Source organism: Rissa tridactyla, chromosome 9 (genome assembly GCF_028500815.1).
Source record: "Rissa tridactyla isolate bRisTri1 chromosome 9, bRisTri1.patW.cur.20221130, whole genome shotgun sequence".
Taxonomy (NCBI): domain Eukaryota; kingdom Metazoa; phylum Chordata; class Aves; order Charadriiformes; family Laridae; genus Rissa; species Rissa tridactyla.
This window is the reverse complement of record NC_071474.1, coordinates 38,793,452-38,816,001: the sequence shown is the minus strand read 5'-3', so window position 1 is coordinate 38,816,001 and position 22,550 is coordinate 38,793,452. Positions and strand designations below refer to the sequence as shown.

General features: G+C 46.5%; 3 protein-coding genes and 1 long non-coding RNA gene across 10 annotated transcripts; 2 read left to right on the top strand and 2 right to left on the bottom strand.

The window, feature by feature from the left end:
• The first annotated feature begins 102 nt into the window (after positions 1-102).
• NDUFA1 (NADH:ubiquinone oxidoreductase subunit A1) lies at positions 103-1,001 on the top strand. The gene is made up of 3 exons (XM_054213537.1): positions 103-293; positions 518-607; positions 906-1,001. Exons 1-3 carry the CDS (start codon positions 192-194, stop codon positions 924-926), a joined length of 213 nt encoding a protein of 70 aa, XP_054069512.1. The 5' UTR covers positions 103-191; the 3' UTR covers positions 927-1,001.
• A 4,605-nt stretch (positions 1,002-5,606) lies between these two features.
• On the bottom strand, positions 5,607-10,981 carry NKAP (NFKB activating protein). Its single transcript, XM_054213536.1, has 9 exons — positions 10,671-10,981; positions 10,252-10,332; positions 9,791-9,864; positions 9,453-9,572; positions 8,943-8,988; positions 8,417-8,532; positions 8,192-8,267; positions 7,563-7,712; positions 5,607-6,917 (listed from the first exon to the last, which is right to left on the bottom strand). Exons 1-9 carry the CDS (start codon positions 10,949-10,951, stop codon positions 6,743-6,745), a joined length of 1,119 nt encoding a protein of 372 aa, XP_054069511.1. The 5' UTR covers positions 10,952-10,981; the 3' UTR covers positions 5,607-6,742.
• A 69-nt stretch (positions 10,982-11,050) lies between these two features.
• Positions 11,051-21,906, top strand: ZBTB33 (zinc finger and BTB domain containing 33). Of its 7 annotated transcripts, none has more exons than XR_008468324.1 (3): positions 11,051-11,181; positions 16,873-19,158; positions 20,761-21,906. XR_008468324.1 is itself a non-coding variant. In XM_054213522.1 (3 exons), the coding sequence occupies exons 1-3, from the start codon at positions 11,154-11,156 to the stop codon at positions 20,774-20,776; spliced, it is 1,713 nt and encodes a 570-aa protein (XP_054069497.1). In that variant the 5' UTR covers positions 11,051-11,153; the 3' UTR covers positions 20,777-21,906. The 7 variants fall into 7 exon arrangements, 6 of the variants coding, with proteins under 6 accessions (XP_054069497.1, XP_054069492.1, XP_054069496.1 ...); XM_054213522.1 differs by having other exon boundaries at positions 16,873-18,541; XM_054213517.1 differs by having other exon boundaries at positions 16,873-21,906.
• LOC128914500 (uncharacterized) lies at positions 14,305-14,964 on the bottom strand. Its single transcript, XR_008468325.1, has 2 exons — positions 14,846-14,964; positions 14,305-14,651 (listed from the first exon to the last, which is right to left on the bottom strand). It is a non-coding gene; the product is annotated as an uncharacterized LOC128914500 (long non-coding RNA).
• Positions 21,907-22,550: the final 644 nt, after the last annotated feature.

Below are 22,550 nucleotides of genomic sequence, written 5' to 3'. Positions count from 1 at the left end.
GACTGCGCCGTAAAGGGACACGAACCGCGCCCTCGGCCCAGGCTCCCCCCGCTGGACTACAGGTCCCGGCGTGCACCGCGCCCAGCCGGACTACAGGTCCCGGCGTACACCGCCGCGCGCGGGGGAGGCTGGGAGTGCCCGCAGGCAGGCCGGGGCGGGCGACACCGGACCGGCGGCACCGGACTGGCGGGATGTGGTACGAGATCCTGCCCGGCATGGCCATCATGGGCATCTGCCTCGCTATCCCTGGTCTTTCCACCGTCTACATGCACCGCTGGTGCAACGGCGGCAAGGTCAGCGCGGGGCGGGGCGACCGGGCCTACTCCCCCCCACCCCCTATCCCCGGTGTCCCCGCCCGGGATCCCGGGGCTCCGCTTCTCCCCAGACCCCTTCTTCCCTCTGGCACTCCTTCCCTCCGAGATCCCCCTTTCCTCGGGACCGCTTCCCTCAGAGATCCCCGTACCTCCGGGAGCCCCTTCCCCGGGGCTGTGACATATAGTGCCGTGCATGCCCGCAGGAGAAGCGGATCGCCCGCTATCCCTACCAGTGGACCCTGATGGAACGAGACCGGCGGCTGTCGGGTGTCAACAAGTACTACGTCTCCAAGGCAGGTGCTGGGGGCATCGGGCAGGTACCGTGGGGAGGGGAGCAGGAGCCCTGAGATCGGGGCTGGGGGCTCCCACTGCCTCTGAGGTGGGCACCAGCCAGTCTTGGGGTAGTGGGAGCTCGCTGTGTACCTGCAGCTGGCCTGTCTGTGGGGATGTGCACTTTAATTATTTTTTTTTTTAAATTAGGACTTAGGTACTTACAAAGCATAGTTTGATAAAACTGCATTGTCAGTTATGCGCTCTTAAAAGTTAGTGATGAGAATGGTGCAAATACAGCTGTTACTTTTTCTTTTTCAGGGTCTGGAGAACATAGACTAAGGTGTCGGCACTTTGAAGAATCCACACATCTGTATAAAATGATTTAACTCTTTAATAAAGATATACATGTATTCAGCCCTTGGATCTGTGTTGCTGTGGTGGGTTGACCCTGACTGGACACCAGGTGCCCACCAAACCCACTCTATCGCTCCCCTCCTCAGCTGGACAGGGGGACAGAAAATATAAAAAAAGGCTCATGGGTTGAGATAATGACAGGGAGATCACTCACCAATCACCATCATGGTCAAAACAGACTTGACTTGGGGAAATTAATTTATTACCAAACTAGGATAATAAGAAATAAAACCAAATCTTAAAACACCTTCCCCCAACCCCTCCCTTCTTCCCGGGCTCACCTTCACTCCTGATTACCTCTTCCCTCCAAGCAGTGGGGGTGTGCAGTCAGTTCATCACAAGTTGTCTCTGCTGCTCCTTCCTCCTCAGGGGAGGACTCCTTACGTTCTTCCCCTGCTCCAGCTCCTCTCTCCACAGCTCCTGCCAGAAGCCTGCTCCAACACGGGGTCTCCACAGGGTTGCAGCCTCCTTTGGGCATCCACCTGCTCCAGTGTGGGGTCCTCCGTGAGCTGCAGATGGCTATTTACTCCATCGTGGACTCCGTAGGCTGCAGGGGGAAGCCTGCCTCGCCATGGTCTTCACCATGGGCTGCACGGGAATCTCTGCTCTGATGCCTGGAGCACCTCCTGCCCCTCTTTCACTGACCTTGGTGCCTGCAGAGTTGTTGCTCTCACATATTCTTGCTCCTCTCTCCGACTGCAACTGCTGTTGTACAGCAACTTTTCCCAACTTCTTAAATACGTTATCCCAGTGCTGCCACTGGGCTCAGTCGCTGCCAGTTGCTGATGGGCTCAGCCTTGGCCAGTAGCAGGTCCCTCTTGGAGACGGCTGGCATTGGCTCTATTGGACATGACTGAAAAGACCTTGGGAATCAATGAAACACCAGCCCAAAGCACTTACCACCAGGTAATTGGCTACAGCACTGGCTGGAGAGACAGAAGACCTAGCAAGGAGAGAAGATCAGGAGGACAAGAAATACGAGAGGGAAAAGATGTGGAGATCAGGTCAGGAAGCAGAGGAGGAGACAGGTTTCCAGGGCTCACACTGGCCTTGAGCATCTCTCCCAAACCACAGACAGCTGAAAAACAAAGCAGAGCTGTTTTAGGCAGGGTTTGCTGTAATCCTTCCAGACACCAAGGGGTCTTGAAGAGCTCTTGTGAGATGTGTCCTGCCTGGGTTAGCGTGTCTCCATGGAGAATTTTTGGGCTCAGAAAAGGCCTTTTCCGTTTGACACCTTGCCTTGTGCTGTGCTCACCTTACAATATGTCCTGAGCAGCAGCTGGAATAAGCTTCCTTTATTGCATGAGATGCGGTAAATGAGCGGGCCTCATCTGTCATGCACACAGAGCTCTTTAGGGTTCTGCATCCCAAGTCTTGCCTCCCCAGCGGTTCCAGCACAAGACCTTCCCATCAGCTGCTAAGTCATTTCCAACACAGTGGTTGCTTGGAATTCACCATGCTGCACTCTGCTAAATATCTCTGGCCTCTCTTAGCATCCGTGGTCCTTTCCCTCTGAAGGGCTCTGTGTCCCAAGCGCTGGTGTGCAGAGCCTGCAGCACCTCTATGTGATGGGCTGGGCTGAGACTGCGTATGGCAGCGCACAGACCGGAGGCTGGTTTAGTTCCCAAGTTGTCGAGACTGGCAGAAATTTGACAAACAGAGAATCTAGCAGGATCCCACATCTGTTTTCCTGCTCATCCCATCTTTCCCTTCCAGGAGACAATGGCTGCCAGGGAGGAATTTCCCTAGGGTCCCTGGTCCAAAGGGGCCCCGCAGTCCCCATCCATAGGGGCCCCCCCAGACGTGGATGGGGATGCCGGGAGCCCAGTGCTCCCATTGGCTGGCAGCCACCTTGCCATGGCAACAGGGAGCAAACACTCCCTGGGTTGCTGGGTACCACAAACAACTCACTCTCAGTGCATTTGCGTGTTTCTCTTTCTAAAACGGAAGACAATGGACAAGGGAGAGGAAAACGCTGCCAGTAAGGAAAAAGCTCACATTCTCACAGAAAAGGGGAGAAGCGGTACAGAGGAATATCTTCCAGAGCTGGAGAAAAAAGAGAAAGGTAGCATGTCTGCTCTATTTGTATGTGTTAGGGTCTTCCCAGAAGGATTTGTCAGCATTTTATCTATTTTAGAAACCAAGAGTGTCATCAAAAATATCCAGTGGATCACAGGCAACAACTTCACAGTAGAGAAAGGACGACGGCAGATTGAAGAATATATTTCTGTGAGTGACAATTCCATCCACTCAGGAAGGTCATGCCTTCCTTGGGGAGTGTGAAAAATTAGAGGAGAGCACCTCAGTTCCTTTTTAGCACCTCCCTCAAGTCACCTCTGCTGGACAGAGGGAATGTTAGCGTGATGTGTTTGTTCAGCAGACATGGGATGTTCACAGAAGCTGGCTTCACTGGTCAGAATTTCTCCAGGAAGAAGAACTGAAGTACAGCAAGAGGTACCATTACAGAGTTTGCTGGAGTGTCCCAACACGCAGAAAGCCCATCCCACAAGCAACAGCAAGCATCTACTTTGTTATAGAGATCTCCAAAATCAAACCTGCCGTAAGTACTCAGAAATGGCATGTACCAATCCTTCAAGGGACAAGAGTACAGGGGGTGTTTCCTGAGGCAGGGAGACAGGAGGGCAGCAGAGAGACTGGCCAGGAGCCAGCAGCTCTCACAAGAGATGCTGACAAGGCCTGGCTGTTGCCAGAATGTCACAGAACAAGGGGTCAGCAGAGGGAGGCTGGCCCACTACTCTTCATGCTGTCTCAGAACCCCTTTCCAGATTGGCCTGAAGCCTGTCACCCGTACAATCATATGTTGCAGCTCAAGAAAAAAAAGAAATAAATTGCACTGAGTAGACTTTTTACCTCCAGAACCTATACTCAGTCATATTGAACCCTAGCTTTTCTACTTACTGGCTGTGGATCCCCAAATATCAGTCCACAGATGTCGAGGTTTAACCCCAACTGGCAACTAAAGACCACACAGCTGCTCACTCACTCCTTCCACCCCACCTCCTAGTGGGATGGGGGAGAGAATTGGAAGTGTGAAAGTGAGAAAACTCATGGGTTGAGATAAAAACAGTTTAATAATTTAAAAAAATAAATAATAATAATAATGACAAAAAAATTAAGGAAAAAAATAATCAGGAGAGAAAAAAATAACAACTAAGACAGGTGATGCAGATGAAAACAATTCTTCACCACCAATTGATGCCTGGCCAGTCCCTGAGCAGTGGCCACCCCCAACCAACCTCCTCCCTAGTTTTGTTGCTGAGCATGATGTCACATGGCATGGAATATCCCTGTGGTCAGCTGGGGTTGGCTGTCCTGGCTGTGTCCCACTCTCAACTCCTTGTGCACCTCCAGCCCTCGCTGGTGGGCTGGTGTGAGGAGCAGAGAAGTCCTCGATTGTGTGTGAGCACTGCTCAGCAGAAACAAAAATATCCCTGTGTCATCGACACTGTTTTCAGCACAAATCCAAACCATAGCCCCAAACTAGCTATGGCAAAGAAAATTAACTCTACACAGCCAAGACCAGCACAACAGCTCACAGCCACTGGTCAGAAATCTAAGGTCAGAAATTTAAGGCACAAGCCTTAATTTGTAACATCTGAGTCTTTGCCTTCACAAGAGAATACTCAGAGGCTTTAAACCAAAACTATTCTGATCTGTAACAGAAATGTTGTACAGCTACACAGGTTATTTTTGAAGAAGTAGATAGTAGCTCTTACCTAATTTAAATGCCTGCTTTTTGATGTCCTGTATGTGAACTTTGCCCTGTCGCTACTCTTTTGCAGACCTCGCCTGTGGAGGTATTCTTCACTCTGGAGTCCAGCAGGCTGATTCACAGGTAAATGTTATTACTCTTCCAGCACTGACACAACTCAGGAGGTTCTAGCAAGCTTTTCCATGCCAAAAACAAAGGAGACTGATGTAAGTAAGTTTGCAATAATAGCAGAGAGGTGGAGGAAGCTGTCAAAAATCTTGCTATGCAAAACCAAATGGCCCTGCTTATCATCAGCTTCACTCCACTGCAGGCATGGATAGCCACCCCATGAGCACCTGCCTTCTCCATAATGAACTTGTCTTGGGTTTACACAGGTCTAGTTGGTGGTCTTTTTTTCAGCAGATAGGCTTGCCCTGTGAATAAAGGCCAGTTCTGAGCTGGCCAAACTTGGTTCAATATTATTCTTACTATTTACTCTCTTTTATTTCATCCTCCAGGCCAGAACAGTGTCAGTTTAGATAAAAGTGGCTTAAGGACATCATTGAAAACAAAATAATCCTCATGGAAAGACTTACTCTCTAATGAACAGCCCCAACTGACCATCACCAACGCTCTGTTGGTATTTTGTAGGGAATCAAATAAACATAATGAAGAAAGAATGGCTCTTCCTTGTTAGCATTTCTACTTTGTGGACACAGAAAAAGCATTAAATCTGTGCAAAATCAACTATGTCCTGACCTGGCAGCCGGCTTTACATGACGGTCCCTTGCAGAGATGGGTGGGTATGGCAGGACAGAACCAGGTTCCAGAGTGTAGATGGGAAAAGGCAGCTGGGCTGGACTTCCTGTTTGTGAACACCAGGTCTGCAGAACTCCAGGGCAAACATTATAGAACTTTTATTTTCTTTATACAAACATACAAGACATCTCTGCTGCCAAAACTACAACACAGAGATTCAGGGGAACAAAAAAACCCTCTAGAAAACACTCTGTTTTTAAAAGCATTTGAAAAAAATGCTAAGGGGGGGAGTATGTTTGGAAATACACAGTTGAATCAAAGATAACCACCACAGAAGCACTACTTGGAGCAGGCCTCTGAGTACAGAGTTTAAAGATAGCCATGTAATACTGCTGAAACATACCAAATTAAAATACCGCAGGAGTTAAAATAAAGTTTTAATCTAGAACCCTTCCACAGACAAAAAAATTTCAAATAAATTGGAAGATACATCCTTGTTACCACCTGTGTACATCCAGGGGTTCCAATCACTGCACCCCACTGCTCTGATACCTATGTATAACATAGGAGAAAAAGACGCAAGCAACGTAGCTCTTCACCACGGGCTTTGATGGATTGAAGATCAAGACCCTCCTACTACTGTTACCATTACTTTATACCCCAGTTGTGATCTGCTTGCTTTAAAGTAACTGAAGCCCATCTGTATTAAATTACAAACTCATTTCTATTTACAAGTCTAGTTTGAGCCACAAACCAAAATGCAAGTATTTTGAGAAAAAAATAAACCTAAAAGACTTATGAAAAAAAATACCTAAGTGGACAGCATTAGATCTTAAACAGGAACTTAGGAATTCCTTCAATTTTGATACTGTTATAGTAGCTTGCTTCTGATGGCCAGTCTACTCTCATTAATCAAAATAAATGGAAAATCACATTTATCAGCATCAAGTAACAAAGCCCTCCCATGGAATCCTCTTGCTTGTCTGATTCAAAGTAAGTATAGAACATTGCCACCTCTAATCTTCCATGCGTGTTCCCGCCTTCCCTGCCTTTTAGCCTTTCCCTTTACAGGGATTCCTTGTAGATGGTGAAAAAATGATCCAAGAAAATCTGACAAAAGTAACTGTTTCCTTGATACAAGTAATCCGCTCCTGAGGCTTGGCCCTGTTGGGTGAAAGGCACTGCAGCACTTGCAGCTTTTTTCAAATCATGACTGGAACAGGTTAGCTGCTGCTTGGTAGAACCTGTGGTGTACAGCTGAAATAAAGAATTATTTTTCCTCTTTGCCCTTAGTCTTTCTGTAGACCATCTCTCGAAAGCTTGCAAGGATCTTATTCTCTCGTTTCCTCCTCTCTTCCTGGTTGAAGGATGCCAGAGCTCTCTTTTCATCTGCGCTGTAAATCTGGTTCTCTTTACGCAGACGCACAGCTTCCATTCGGCGATGTCTGTGGAGGAGAACATCGTGTACATCAGCACAGGCAGAAGGATGTAATGCCCTGTCATGGCTTCCATCCATCAACTGGCCTGAATGTTTTGAGGGGCTTATAAAGACACCTACACTAGAGAATCCAAACTGCACACAAACCTTCCCAGGAAGGAGCGTGGCAGAGGAAGGAACTGACTCCTGGGGGTGCCTGCTCTCAGGCATTCAGCTGGAAGTCCCATCTATCCCCAGGGTGTCAGCTGTTGGCTCACCAAACCTTAAGTGAAATTCCTGTTGGACTCATCAGAAAAAATGCAGCCAACCTCTTACACTTTGATTTCTCTCCTACTGAAGAGCCAGCACGTCACCACTGTTGTCCAAACACGCCACCTTTGAGCCATCTGACACAAGTACCTCCTCATTTGAAATACAAGATAATTAGAAGTCTATTACTCGGAAAGAATTTTTGCTCTTGAGAAGAAAGTGTCCTTAAAAAGCTTACCATCCATCTATAGTAACAGGGAGTTTAGTGTAGATTACCGCAAGCACAGAGAGCACCTTCTCTTTGGTGCTTTCAACTAGAGCTTGGAGTCGGTCTTCTAACCGGCCAATAGAGGAAGCAGCTCTTGAAAATTTCACTGAACCATTACCGTCACCAAAACCATACCTGCTGCCACTCATGACATAACCAGAGCTCTCAAACGATGCGATCTCTTCACTGGTCAAGCCAATTTCACCTCTCCGAGGTATACGTTTTCCTGCTTTTACGTACTCTGCCATTGCTGCACCTTCACCGGGCAAGAGGGCATGTCCGTAGCTTAAAAAAAGCAGTGATTTTAATCAGTCTCAAATAGAGAGAGCCTGAGCCAAACATCCAGCTTCTCTGTTCACTACTTGCTACAGCTGCATTTTTAAGTGCTTTCTTATTCTTTCCCACATATTGGCCTGTTTCTTCCTTATGGCTAACACTAGGAACAACATCTCAAATTACCAGTTGAACCCGTTCTGATTAAACAGTAATGAAGACACTATAAAGTCACTATACTGCAGAGCATTAGAATAAAGGCATCTTACAATTGATTTTCTAGGAATCGAAGCTAAAAGTCATAAACCAGACTTTTCTACCTGAATTCAGGCCAGGGTAAAGGCTAGCTGCACTATCACTTCTGCCTGTGAGTTTCTGGCACAGCATTCTCTCTGATGCAGGCCATATTGCCATAACAGCCCTTTTGAACAGTAACCTTCAGGCTTGATTTACTTGATTCGATCAAAGTACCGTTAGAGCTGGCTACTCACTTCAAAGGCCTATCATCCTGAGATGCGTGGGTTTTGGGAGCTTCTGGTCCAATCAAGCTATCAGCTTCTGTATTTTCTGCAACAATCAAATAATGAGGAAGATTAGTATTGTGCCCATTGTTCTCTGTTATCAGAACAGCTACACAGGTCAGCAACACATAACAAAGAACCCAAGGAAAGGACACCAAGAAGTTTCAATCCAAGTTTAAAGTCAGGTGAACCTACTTGATCTCTCAATCCAGAGTTCTTCCCCTTGAAACGTTTCGTCATCAGAATCTTCACTACTGGAATCACTGGATTCCTTCCTGCTCTTCTTATTTTTCTTTTTCTTATACTTCTTCCTGTGATAAAGACAGACATGCTATTTACCAAAATTTAAGATGAAAGAAAGTGCTTGGAATCATACTCAAGTCATTAGTTTCTCAAGGCACCTTCCATCTGCACGAAGACTGGCCGTCTGCATATAGAGTGATGTTATTTCATAGAAAACGCCTTACAGCAAAACAAAGACAATATATAAACTGTTATGTCTTTCATATAGCATTAGAAAGTGGCTCCCTAAGCTTGCAGCGAGTCCTCTATGCTACATGGTTCTGTAGATCTAAAGAAAATGCATCAAATTAAGATTATTCAACAGCATTTATAGCCCTAATTACAAGAGCGCTCAGCCTTCCTCAGTACCTGCTAAGGAAGTGGCACTGCCCTCTAATCAAAAGCAGGTAGAATTACACACAACAACCTGGAAACTTACTTTCTGCTCTTTTTTTTCTTCTTCTTGCTTTTCTTTTTATCTTCATCTGAAAAAAATAAAGTATATATATTATCAAAAAGAGATGATTAGCTATAACTAAGCAGTTTACTGCATTGTGAATAACTAACTGCCTCCATCAGAATGCCTTAGCACACAGCTCCTCAGATGTGATTTGTTTAGGTACAAAATAACACTGAGAAAGTCTTAGTAGAAAGCTACCTCCAGTACGCGTCGATATGAGAATGCACTGAACGTATCTCTGTTGTGAGACACCCAATGGATGCTAACTTCAAAAATCCTATTTCCTGAGGCGAGACCACAAGCACTCAAGGAAAACGCACTGCAAACGCAGCAAGATGGTGAAAGAAAAGAACACTGGACTGATGCTGCAGCTGCATAATTTCAGAAACTGCAAGTGTGCAACAAAAGCCAGAAGCGTTGCTTTGAGGTCAGAAGAGCAGAAGGAGAGCTCTTGCACCACGCACATTAGCCAAGACCTTCTTTTCTTACCACTGGAGTTCTGCTCAGACTCCGACTCGCTGTCGCTGTCCTCAGAATGTTTTCTGCGTTTTCTTTTGGATGCCTTCCGTTTTTTCTTCTTTCTTTTCTTCTTCTTTTTCTTTTTTTCCTCTAGAATGTTTTTAAAAGATAACATTAGAGAACAGACAAAGATCATCTAGCTCCATACGTATTTCCCGTTCTTCCCAAAGAATGCTCTCCTTTGAACCGGAGCCCACCACACTCACTTCCACCCATCAAAGCCAGTGAATCTCTTGCAAGCAACAGCAGATTCCCGACTTCAGTAGCTTTCCATTTTCAAAACGAGCTACGTAAGCAAAACAAATTACCTTCTGAGCTGGAATCTGAAGAACTACTCTTAGATTTTGCCTCTTCATCTTCTACTGGTGTATGCTCATCGGAACTGAGTAAAAATAAAAGTTTGCTACTTAAAATTTATTTTGTAGTATTCAAGACCAAAGGTACACACATGACCAGACACACACTTGCAGATTTTGAGTCAATACTTGCAATAGAGTCAAGAATTAAAACAGTTAATTTGCAGCATGGGAACTGCTTTCAGAACCACAACATAATAGTCACCTGATCACCTAAATCATATCTTGCATAATTGGTATGTTGGAATTATTTTTTTGGGAAAAAAAAAATAATAACCTTGTTATATTGATTCAGAAATGAACTGACACAACATGAATTGTGGCAAAGGGACTAGCGTAGGGATAAGACATTTTGTAAGTTATATACTCAATATCATAAAAACCATAAGGGAAGAAGAAAGAATATGCCTTACTCGGGGTCCGGAACCTTTGGTGACAGTCCCCAGACTTCAGGTGCCCCCAGTTCTCCAATTCTCTCTCTCTCATTGAGTCTCCTGTAATGGAAAACACTTTCACTGACGCCTCACGCTACAGCCAGCACATAAACCACCGCAGCCGCTTTCTGTTACTGTTTCTAATCGCCTAAAGCAGCTACAGCTACAACAAGGAGTAGAACCCACCAGCGGCCCGGGAGGCCGGCAGCAAACCTCGGGTAACGGCGGGTAACGGGTGCGAGCACCCTCCCAGCCGAGCCCCGTCACTTCCCGACATGGCACCGCGACTCCGGCCCACCAGATGCCCGGCCGCCCGCCCTGCCCTCCCCGCCCCGGGAGCGCCGGTTCCTCCGAGCGGAGGGGAAGAACCCTCGGGAGAGCCCCGGGCCGGCGCTCGCCTCTGCCGCAGGATCTCCTCCTTCTCCTTCTCGTAGTACTCGGGCCAGGCCTTGCCGTGGTGGTGGTGGCCGTGGTGCGTGGCGGAGCGCGGCCCGCCGGGGGAGCGGGAGCGGGACCAGCTGCGGCTCCGCCGGTGGCTCGGGCGCTTCAGGCCGTTGCGTTCGCGGGAGCGCGAGCGGGAGCGGGAGCGGGAGCGGGACCGAGACCGGGAGCGGGACCTCCGGCCGCGGCGCTCTGGGCTGGCAGCCGGCGGGCTGCGGGAACGCGACGCCGGCGCCATGGCGGCCGCTGCGGAGGAGCCGCTTCTGGGGCGGAAGCGGGGCGGAAGCGAGCGCGGGGGGGGGGGGGGAGGGAAGCCCGCCCCGGGGCGCACCGCCCCGCCCGCCCGTGCGGCAACACAGCGCCGCGGCAGCGGCGTTCCCAGCGGCGGGTCCCTTTGTGCTGCCGGCGGCGGGACAGCCCCGCGGCGGCCCCCCGGCAGCATGGACGCGCGGGCGGCGGCAGTGCCAGGTAAGGCGGCGGCGGCGGCTGGGGGGGGCGGAGCGGCGGGGAAGGCCGAAGTGGGGGGCAGCGCTCCGCGGGCAGCGGGGCAGGCCCGGGAGCTGTCCAGGGCGGCCCGGGAGCAGCACTGCCCGGCGGACAGCTCACGGCCCCGCCGCCGGGGGGAGGGCGGGGAGCCCCCGGTGCTCTCCGGAGCCCCGCGCCGGGGCTCCCCCTTCCGCGGACACGGGGGTTCCCGCTTCCCCGGGAACCGGGGCCCGGCGCCGCCCGGCACCGTCACGGCCGGTTTTGTTTTGAAAATTAAAAGATACGGCACCTCCCACAGCGGCCTGTCACGGTTCCGGCCGCCGGCCCCGGTGGCAGCAGGAAAGGAGCACCCGAAACAGCAGTGATTTGGGGAGAAAATTATACAATTGATGTATTAAGATAGGACCCTCGCTGTCCTCCCCCTGTGAGCGCCCTTCCCCTCAGGGTGCTGGGTTTGAGCACCTCGGGGCTGTCCTTTTTTGAAAAAAAAACACCGAGTTTCTGTTGTGCCCTGGGAAGTGCAGCATAACGTCGCTGGGCTCCTGTGAGCGCGGCATCAGCGGCTGGTTCAGGCCGCTGCTCCAGCCCGAAAACCCATGGTGGCTAGAAAAGATGTCTACGTCCATCTCCTTTTCACAAACGAAATGCTATTTCAGTTCCCAAACTTGTCACAAGCAACAATAAAAAAATCTGTAAGAGGGAGGAAGCCTATTTAAATTGTATATTATATTGCGTGCGTGTAACCACAGGCAGAACGGGGGTGGAAAAGATGTTACCAGAGGTTTGCGTATGTGTATCGCCAGTTCCTGTGTCTGTTGAGGACAGCCTGGTATCGCCCTGCTGTGGGGTTTGTGAATATTTTGAGTATCAGGGACTACTGCTTGCCTAATTAAACTAGATAAGGCTATCTTTTAAAAGGCTTGTTGTTTTGATGGGTGGTAGGGTCATTTGAATGAGACAGCTGGAAGTCTGCAGTGGCTGTGTTTTTGCCAGCTGACTCTGTACTGCAGGAATGAAGGCTTGAAAGACAAAATGACTTTGTCTCTCTGAGCTTCCAGTCGCAGGAAGAACCCAAAACCCAGGGCGATCCTGGGACTTAGCAGCCCACATCCCTGCTCTCCTCACAGCCTGCCCAAGTGCGTTTACCCCCGTGCCATGTGTCCCCAGGAAGAAGTCCAGGCCACTGCACACTCTCAGTGCTGCTTACATGAAGTCATGTCACCAACCCATCAGAGAGATGGAAGCTAGTGGGCCAGATGTGTGACATAGGAACATATCCATTTGGCAAATAAATGCACCCCTGAGGCCTTCATGAGGGCAGGTGGCCCTCTCTAGCTTTTCTCCCGGGATCCCCCACAGCCAGGGCTCAGGGCTGCCCCAGAAAAAGGGTGGAAGACACTGAAAGGCAGCCAGCGGCAGCATGACATGCACTGGAGCCTGGGCTTACTGTGTGGTGAGGCAGGGAGGTGGACAGCCAGGGGGTTTCAGAGGCACTGAGCACTGCAGCGCTTGGCACAGCTGCCACCAGCCTTCGGTTGCGCTGAGGCAGCTCTCGTGGTACGGCCACTCACGTCTGCATCCGAGGGTCCAAAACATCTATCTGCCTCTCAGAAGCACTCTGCACCTCTGTTACTTAATATGTCAAAGTAATTTGAAGTATTTTTACACACAGGTTATACAATGCACATATATACAGTATGTAACAGCATCTACAACAACTACAAATGTCAATAAAAAGTATCACTGGGCTTTAAATCCAGTTATATGAGGCTTATATAATGGGATTGACAGAAAAGTACTCTCTGAAAATCCCTCGAAGCATGAATGGTGGAAATTATTATTTTAGAATCCTTCTGAAGCAGTGGTGTTTTAGTTGAAATTCCACAGTGAGATAATATTTCTGTCCCTAAATGTAGTCTTAGCTAGGACAACTGTTGAATTTTGATTTTACTGAAGGCCCTAAGGGGAAATACGTTGATCTGTATATCAAATTTAATGTAAAATATATTTTTTCATGACAGAGAATGCTTGTCTCTCAGATTTGTCAAGTCTTTAAAAGGATTTTCTGTTTGCACAAACCGTATTTTTCAAAAAGAAGGGAGCTCTTCAAATTGCTTAACTGAAAACTTGTTACTGAATTGCCTATTTTTTTGTCTTTTCACAAAACCCTAGACATCACTTCTTTACATTTGTACTTCGTGTTTTCAGAGCCTCCACCCCAGAGTTTTTTTGGATCACTTCTATGCATCAAAATAAATGTTGCTATTGTGTCTCTTACCTATTTTTTCAGTCCCAAGAACGCCACATTTAGTTCTTGTTCTAGATGTTTCTTGTCAATATCTTAGATAAAATGGTTCTTTTAATTTATCACTGTATAAGTTTTTATGTGAGTAAAATCACCAAACACTTTCTAGGTGTATCTAAAAATAAAAAAGGCCATCCACTCCCCCCAAAACTAAGGGGTGCATGCTAGCCAAAAAAATAAAATTCACATTGAAATTCTGCATTCAGGTGCAGGAGGACCGAGTGGCAGCTTCAGCAAAAATTTTTTAAGCTGGTCAGAGTATTAGCTCTGCCCTAACCATGGCAAGGTGACAGTGGGGTCCAGATTTTATATCTGGTATCAGAAGTTGCCATAGAGAGAAGCTTCTGCAAAAAGATAAAAGTCAAGGAGATGGTGCAACTCTCACAGCTCGCCCAGCATATTTTAAATTAGGCAGCATTTCGGTGCCTAAGGGTAAGCAGCTCAAACCTGATTCTTGAGAAATGACGATGCCTCAAGAGCAGGGCTTGTTCCAAATCCGTGCTCATCTTTATCTGTAAATTTTCCTGTTAGTTATTTAGAAATGAGATAGGCGATGAGGAGAAGAAAACTCCTTAAAGCCAAAGGATGAAAGGCTAAGAAATGGTTTAATTTGGACCATTAGACATTTCTGGAGGAGAAAAAAAGAAGGCTGGATTATACATTAAGGATTAAAATGATTCTAGTGTTATTTTCATTTAATATAACCTCCTGTGTAAAAATTACTTAGAACCTCTATCAAAGGAGAAAACTTAATTGAAGAGTTATAGGAGGAGAAAAAAAAAGCCTACCTTTTCCCCTGATTATTTTTTTTAATTATTTATTCTTCTTCACTTGGCTCTCTGGAAAAACCTAAAAATAATCAGAAGCCGGCTTTGTAACATTTCATATCTGAAGGCTTGCTTCAAAAAGGCACTTCTGCTACTGGCTGTACAAATACAGGGAGCATGGCAGGTGATTTTCTTGCTAGAAGGGCTCATAAAGCTAGGCAGGGCCATTGCGTTGATGATATATGCAGCGAGGGATTGCAGTCATTTGTGCCAGTGACCGTGGCCTGTTAATGTTTTTGGTCGAACTTGATTGAAGGACATTTGTTCTTGGCAAAGTTTTTGAATCTTCAGAAAGATGAAGAAACCCCTGTGGTTCAAGTCTGCAAAATCCATAGAAAAAAAAAAAGAAAAGGAACAGATCAGTAACTGAAGATGAAAAAGATCTTTTATGATCTTGGCGCTCTTTGAGCATTCATGAGCAGTGACAGTTTCCAAGAGACCGCATTGTGGATGTGTCACTTTGATGACCACATGGCGAATGTGCCGAGAGCCGCATTTTGTCAAAAGGACTTACATCCGTACGGCTCCTGGTGGAGCCTGACACGTGCCACTGTGGTGCAAGGAATACAAAATGAAGGATCCCACCATGTGAGCGTGGGTGCCGGGGTTCGGGTCGCAGGAGATCTCTTTGCCGTTGGGCGGAGGTGCTGGCTGCGTCAGCGGTTGGCAGGGCAGTGCTAGCCCGCTCTTTGCCCCCGGGAAGGAAATGAGCCGCCACGGGAAATAACCTGCTGACATCGCGTCTCCACAGCTGCATCCAACACCGTCAGGCGTAAGGCAGGTGTCGGGGGGCTCACCGCCGGCTTTGCCTGGGGCGAGGGAGCGGGACAGCTGGGAGCCAGGCAGGGATTGCCAAGGCCGAAGCGAGGCCCATGTGCGCGGCCCAAGGCCTCCGCTGGAGCCGGGCCGGGGACCGGTGAGGTACCGCAGGGGCTTTGGGGCCTGTCACCGGCCTTCGGCACACCTGAAGGGGCAGGGGGGGCGGCGACCCGGGCGGTGCAGCCCCCGGGGGCTCCTGGGAGCCGCCAACCACTTCAGCTACCGCGGCCGAGGGGCTCCCGGCGCCCCGGGGAGGGGGGTCTCGGCAGGAGGCCGGGCCGTGGGAGGCTACGGCGTGCAGGGACGCTGCCCGGCCCCGGCGGCCCAGCCTAAGGGCCCGGCTTGAGGCGGCCGGGGGCCCGCCCCGCCCCGCCCTCCGTCCCCGAGCGCGGCCGAAGGTTGCCGAGGCCGTTCGGGTTGGGGAGCCGAAGGGTGACGATCGCGCTCGGGCGGAGCGCGGCGGCCCCGCAGGAGAAGGGCAGCGCGCCGCAGCGCCCCCTGGCGGCCGCGCAGCGGGGGCGGCGCCCGAGCCCGAGAAGCGGCGGCGGCCGGTGCCCGTTGTGCGGGGTCGGGCGGCAGGAGTGCAGGTAACGCGGGCCCACGCCTTCCCCCTCTGCGTTGCGGGCCGCCTCCCCTTTCCCGCCGCCGGTGGGGGCCGGCCCCGCTCGCCTCGCCTGGAGCAGGAAGCGGCGGCGGCGGGCACGGCCTGGCCGCGCGGAGGGGCCGCTCCCCGGGGCCCGCCGCCTGTCAGCGCCGCCGGCCCGTTTCGCCGCGGTGGGAGCCCGGGAAACGCCTCCGCAACGGTGCCGGCTCTGGCTCGAAACGCTCGTTTTCATGGTAAACTTCAGGGGGGGCCGCGGCGGGGGCGGGCGGTTGGCCCCGGGGGAGCGGGTGTGCTGCCGCCGCTGCCCTGTTCCGCCCGGCCGGGGGGGGGGTGGCGGGTGTCCTCGGCTTCCTCGTCTCCTGCCCTAGCGGGCGTGTGGAAATAAACTTTCATGAGTGAAATGAAGGGCTTGCCGCCTTTCACTCGCTATTCGTATATTTCGATGTTGTTTTTCTGTGTCTTGCTGGGAGACATCAAATGGGAAGTGCCGATAAACGGATTGGTTTGACTTTATAGATCTTTTTTGTTACCATAGCGCCTCAGGATCTCAGTTTCAAACACAAAGCAACCTCCCAAATATACGAAGAGGGGTAAAGAAAAAAGTTTCTTTTTGTGGGGAAGAAAGCGAAGTATCAGTAGTGTTTTCATTAACCTTAGCTGACTGGTAATATATGGATGCACAGATTGTGTTGTCTGTCCCATAAATAACCTGGATGTTATTGGGCTTTCTCATAACAAATCACATAATATTTTCACAGTTAAAAAGAGATGTCTAATAACGTTTAAAGCCTTTTGACGGACCCGAATATTGCATCTTCTTGGTTTTCAAATTTACCTTATTTGCTGTTGAATCAGACAAGCAGGTGTTTCTCTGTTCCTTGCCTTGTAAGAATAGAGGATATCTTCAGAATTGCACACACCTTGTGTAGAAGGTAAAGGCACAAATAACAATAAGAAACAAAGTTGCAGAGTACTATAGCAGGTAAGTTTATGAATAGTATCTCAGATTTGTTTTTTCAAAAGAAGGAATAAATAGTAAATGTGGGAATGTTGTCATGCAGTTAAAACCTTAAATCTGTATTTTTACTAATTTGATGCCTTTTACTTTCTCTTCTTAGGAATGGAGGGTAAGAAACTGATTTCTGCTACAGACACACAGTATTCTAGTGTGCTCCTTCAGTCTTTGAATGAACAACGTGGTCACGGACTTTTTTGTGATGTTACTGTCATCGTGGAGGACCGGAAATTTCGAGCTCACAGAAACATCCTTTCCGCGTCAAGCACATATTTTCACCAGCTTTTCTCAGTGGCTGGACAAGTGGTTGAACTGAGCTTTGTAAGAGCAGAAATTTTTGCGGAAATTCTTAACTATATTTATAGTTCCAAAATAATCAGCATTCGATCCGATTTACTTGATGAACTGATTAAATCAGGGCAACAGCTGGGTGTTAAATTCATAGCTGATCTCGGTGTACCTCCGCCTGAAGGAAAAAATATGCCAAGCGAGGTCAAAGATGGTGCTTCAAAAACTTCAACTTCTAGCCCAGGTCAAAAGGATGCTGAAACACAAGTACCTGTAATAAGGCCAGAGAGTCAAGAGGTAACAGATGGGATGCCAGTTATAACACAATCATTCTCCTTACATGGCATAGAATATGAGACTACAAAAATTACAATGAGTGATTCAGATGATGAGGATGATGATGTGATTTTTTGCTCTGAGATTGTTCCTCCAAAAGAATGTACTAAAGATACAAATGCCGCAGCCCAGAACCAGCCTTGCCCAAATCCAGCTGGAGCTTCTGACCAAAAATCATGTGGCAGTGGTGGCTCTCCCCATTTGACGAGCACCACAGCAGCTCAAAAACTCACCTCGTCTGCCAGTCAGCTAAGCCCAAACCAACCGCAATCAAGTGCTGAATCACTTGTCTCTGCAGCACCGCAACATTTGACTCCTAGTATCATTGTGCTAAATAAGCCTCTACTTAACTCATCTCTCAGTGCCAGCTCCTCGCATCAAACACATGCGACCCCTACAATTAATTTACTTGAGGAGAACCAGCAGCCATCTAATAGTGGCACCTTAACTGAAGGGGAAACAACTGCTGTTGATGATGAAGAGGTTGTTGAAGATGATGTCGCTATCATTAGCTCCTCTAGTCCTGGTTCAGTCAGCAGTAGCTCTTTGGTTCAGCAACCTGCTGTACCCAAGGCAGCAACCACTGAAGGATCAGGTGTACAGAAAAAACAGGTTGTTACATTTTCACAAGAGCCATGTTCTAAGCCGGGGGAATTTAAAATAAAAATCTCAGATGTCCTGACTGGGAACAACAAAGAATTCAGTTCGGGTGTTGCGTCAAAGAATGTGGCAGAAGGGCAGAAAATCATAACACTAGATACAGCAACTGAAATAGAAGGCCTGTCCACAGGCTGTAAGGTTTATGCAAATATCGGTGAGGATACATACGATATAGTCATTCCTGTAAAGGGTGATTCTGAGGAAGGCGAAGCCAAGCTTGATGAAACTCCGAGAACATCTGGTGATGATTCTCCGAACAGGAAACGCATGAAAGTAAAGCACGATGACCATTACGAGCTCATAGTCGATGGAAGAGTCTACTACATTTGTATCGTGTGCAAGAGATCGTATGCCTGTCTGACGAGTTTACGGAGACATTTTAACGTTCATTCCTGGGAGAAAAAGTATCCGTGTCGATATTGTGACAAAGTTTTTGCTCTTGCAGAATACCGTACGAAGCATGAAATTCACCACACCGGTGAGCGAAGGTACCAGTGCTTGACGTGTGGCAAATCGTTCATCAACTACCAAATTACAGCCTCCCACATAAGATCAGTGCATAGCCAAGACCCTTCTGGAGATACCAAGCTTTATCGATTGCATCCTTGCAGGTCTTTGCAGATCAGACAGTATGCGTACATTACTAATCACTCAAGCAGTATACCAGTGATAAATGAGGGTGGAATTGTTTATCGTGTTGGCACAGGGAAGGATGGCACTGAAGGAACAACATCTAACCCTCCAGCCAAACAAATTACCTGGGATGACATTTTCATTCCACAGGGAAATGAAGCAATTTTTAAGCAAAATCCATCAGAGGGAAGTACTGAGTTTGAGTTTGTAATACCAGAATCTTACTGAAACGCAATAAATACTGGAAAAAGGATTCAGTACAGAAATATTGCAGCTATTTTAAATGAACTGTTAAAATCACTGTAAAATCAAATGTTAAAGTGAAAACAAGTTAACTTGTTCTACTAAGTCATCAAGTGGTGGCACTTAGATGGATCATTAGTAGCTGCAAGTGATTTTGTGGAAGCGATTAATCTGAAAGTTTACTTGAATAGAGAATAAGGCATTTCCAAGGAGCTGGCAGTGTTTTCTGGTATGTTAATTTTGATCAAAATGTGGGGATTTGTAGCTTGAAAAGGTACAATTTCTTCTAAAGTAATCGAGGTATTGCCTGTACCCAATACTTACTATGTAAACCCTTTCTTTCATGTTAGCACTTTAATGCTGAATTGTGTTTAGATGTTAGCCAAGAAAGCAGTAACATTTTTCAACATAGTCTCTTGAATATGGAACCATTTTTTATACAAAAAAAAAACCAAAACACAAAACACCGCACAACTCATATTTATTTCTGTGAACAATGCATTACCGCAAGGGTCCAAAATAACTGATCCAGTAATTTGGAGCAGTGTATTTTTTGAACTAGCATCTTAGTTCTGCTTTTATAAGCACTATGAATCATCTGTCTTCATGCAAATAGTCTTGCCAGCAAGAGATACTCAGTTAGGGCTAACTTGAACAAACGATTTATATTTGGCAGTATGGTGAGCAGAGTATTCAGTGTCTGGGCCATTGTATTTTACTCTTTTTGAAATGGGGAAAAAAAAAAATCCAAACCCACAAAGCTCAATAGTGAATAAGCTTAGAACGCTTAAGGAGATAATTTTGCCTTTTCAAAGCTTGAGGAATAATGTTGGGTTTTCTTACTGCTGGAAAGGATGCCCGTGGTTAGTTTGGAATAAAGTGCTGTTCCTTTTTTTTTGCCCTTCAAGAAGGGCTTCAGTCTGGTATTTTAAAAAAAAGTGGTACTTACAATGAAAGTAATACATTTTCTTTTTTTTTTTTAGCTGAAGGCTTTGAAATTTACTTCTCAAAACTATGAAATAATCTAAGTGCTCTATCAATTTTGCATCGAAACTGCTGAGGATCTTGTATGCCTATTTGGCTAGATATTTAAGTGAAACAGGGATTCGGATATTTTTTTTTCCCCATTTATAGGGTGTGGAAGCATGAGGACTAAACCAACAATCAAAAAATACCCTCCATCCACCATAACCCAAAATATCATTTCTTTGCAGTTGTCTAGTTGTCATCTATTTTCAGGTTTGGGTTTATTATATTGTCCTTTTTTTCTCCTTGCAATTGGTACATGTTTAGGCACTTAGAAGATAAATTAGATGCCCAACTTGAACAGGAGACAGTAGATCGGAGAAAAACAAACAGCTGTTTACTGGAGTCATAGTTTAGCATTTCAGATTTAGTGGCTTGTTGAATTTTTGTAAACGGTAATATGAAAACTGCTTAAGTTCTAGAGATGACTGAGAAAGATGGTCGTGCGTAGTACTAGTTAGTTATCGTCACCTTTCATTGCTTAAATTACAGTTAAAGCTTTTTCTTTTCTTTTTGTTTTAAGTAAGCATCTTGATCACAGACCTTCAAGGTTAAGGTTTTAGACATACAGTACTCTAGGCAGAAAGACATTTAAATGGTAAATGGTTCAAATACAACTTGAGCTATAAAAAAGGGTACCAGAAATCTGTATGAGTAATGATGGGAAAAGGAGGATTTGTTTACCTTACGCATGTAATGCTCAGCACTTCTGTTTTGTAGGCCGAGGACGTGATAGACATGATTATTTCCAGATCGTATTGCAGACCCCTTTGGTTATAATGGGGTTTGCTTTCACATGTTACAGGTTGGATGTTACCTGAGATGATATCTCAGCAGTCAGACGTGATCCTCACAAGACGTAACGTTCAATCGCCTGTATTAGCACAGGTAGCTGGGAGGTAGCGGGCTGTCCGCTACGTTGAGACTTCCTGAACTTCGTGACAAGAAAAATACAATGCTATTTTTGTTATTGAGGTGACACATCTCGAGTGAAGCGTATGTTGCAAAGTGTACATTCAGTAATAATGAAACATAACAGCTATCAATATTTGCTGCTGATATATTTTAAACCTTAAATTAAACTGTGCCTACTAAAGGTCTCTTTTTGGAGGAAAACTGGAAAATTAGGGCTTTGTAACTATTTTTGCTAGAAGACTCGTGCTTGCATGTGTCTCAGGGTCTTCAGTTTTCCTTGGAAATGATTTTTGATACCAGAAGTCCAGAGGTCATGTAAAGCAATTTTTTATTTCACTTACAGTATTTATTGGTTTGGAAACATGTTAAATCCATTATTTTAAAACTTTTTTATGGGGCCATGAGCTTTTATATTTAGATTTCTGGCTATTGCACTTACATTTGGGTTTTTTTGTTTGTTTGTTTTTGTAAACACTTAGCTTCCAGTTTAACTTAATGAAAAATCTTATGTAAATATTAAGAAATTGGCTGTGGGGTAATGGAAGAAAAAGACTGAATCTGAAAAAGCATTTATATAAAAATTAAAAATTTCAACAGAGTACGGTAGTAAACCTCACAGTCATTTATATGCATATAAAAACATTAATGGATCTGCTGCAAAATACGATAATGGTGGCTGTGTCCTCACTGTATGGTTTCTTTGGGGATTCATACCATAGCATTCCAGTATGTGAATTAAACAAATTATTGAGATAACAATTGACTGCTTATTTATTTTGTACTGTTAAGGCATGCAGCTTATACAAAGATGCAGAAGCTGACGACTATATACATTGAACACTGGGTTCTACAGCTATTGCCTAGGAACTGTTCCATGTGAAACATTCATCATTTTTGCAAGATCTGTAATGTATATAGTTGTACAGTCTTTCCTTAACATACTTTTTAAAGTTGTGTTCTACTTTTCATTAATCAATAGCTGATATTAGTTCTTAGAGCTTTCTATGGCAAAAAAATAAAAATGTTTAATTCTGAAGATGAGTGTAGCATGTTTCTTCTTAATGACTACTCAACTTCTACAGTCTAACGTGTTAGATTATCAACAGTTTGTACCTTCCTTTCCCAGGTCTTTGGGAATAGCAGGGACCCGCCCCCGCTGGTGGGAGAAGGGGAGAGGTGTTTTTATTTGGGGCTTAGTTTTTTTTTTTGGGGGGGGGGTTTGTTTGTTTAGTTTTTGGGTTGGTTTTGGTGGTTTTTTTGGTTTGTTTTTTGATGCACTCCACTGTGCATCATGAGCTGAATGTCATGATACACGCTTACTCTGAGAATGGGTGGAGCTGCTGTGGAACAGTCTGTCCAACTACTACATTACAAATGAACCAGAAATCAAGAAAAAAAAAATACATAGGGGCCAGTGCAATGCATTTTGGTTATCTCATGGTAAGGGCTCCTCTTTTTACCAGGTTGCTGACTAGTTATGATTTGGAAATGTTAGATTGTTGGTGAACCGTGGCTAACATGGAGAAAATGAGTTCCTTCATGTAAATTTCTTAATACAGGTAAGGAATGCAATTTAATAAGTAACATATCAAATGATGCTTTAGATGCCTTTATCTCCTTGGCATAGGGCTTCCACCTACTTCTGCATCATCGAAGAACAGCTGACATCATCAGGACAGA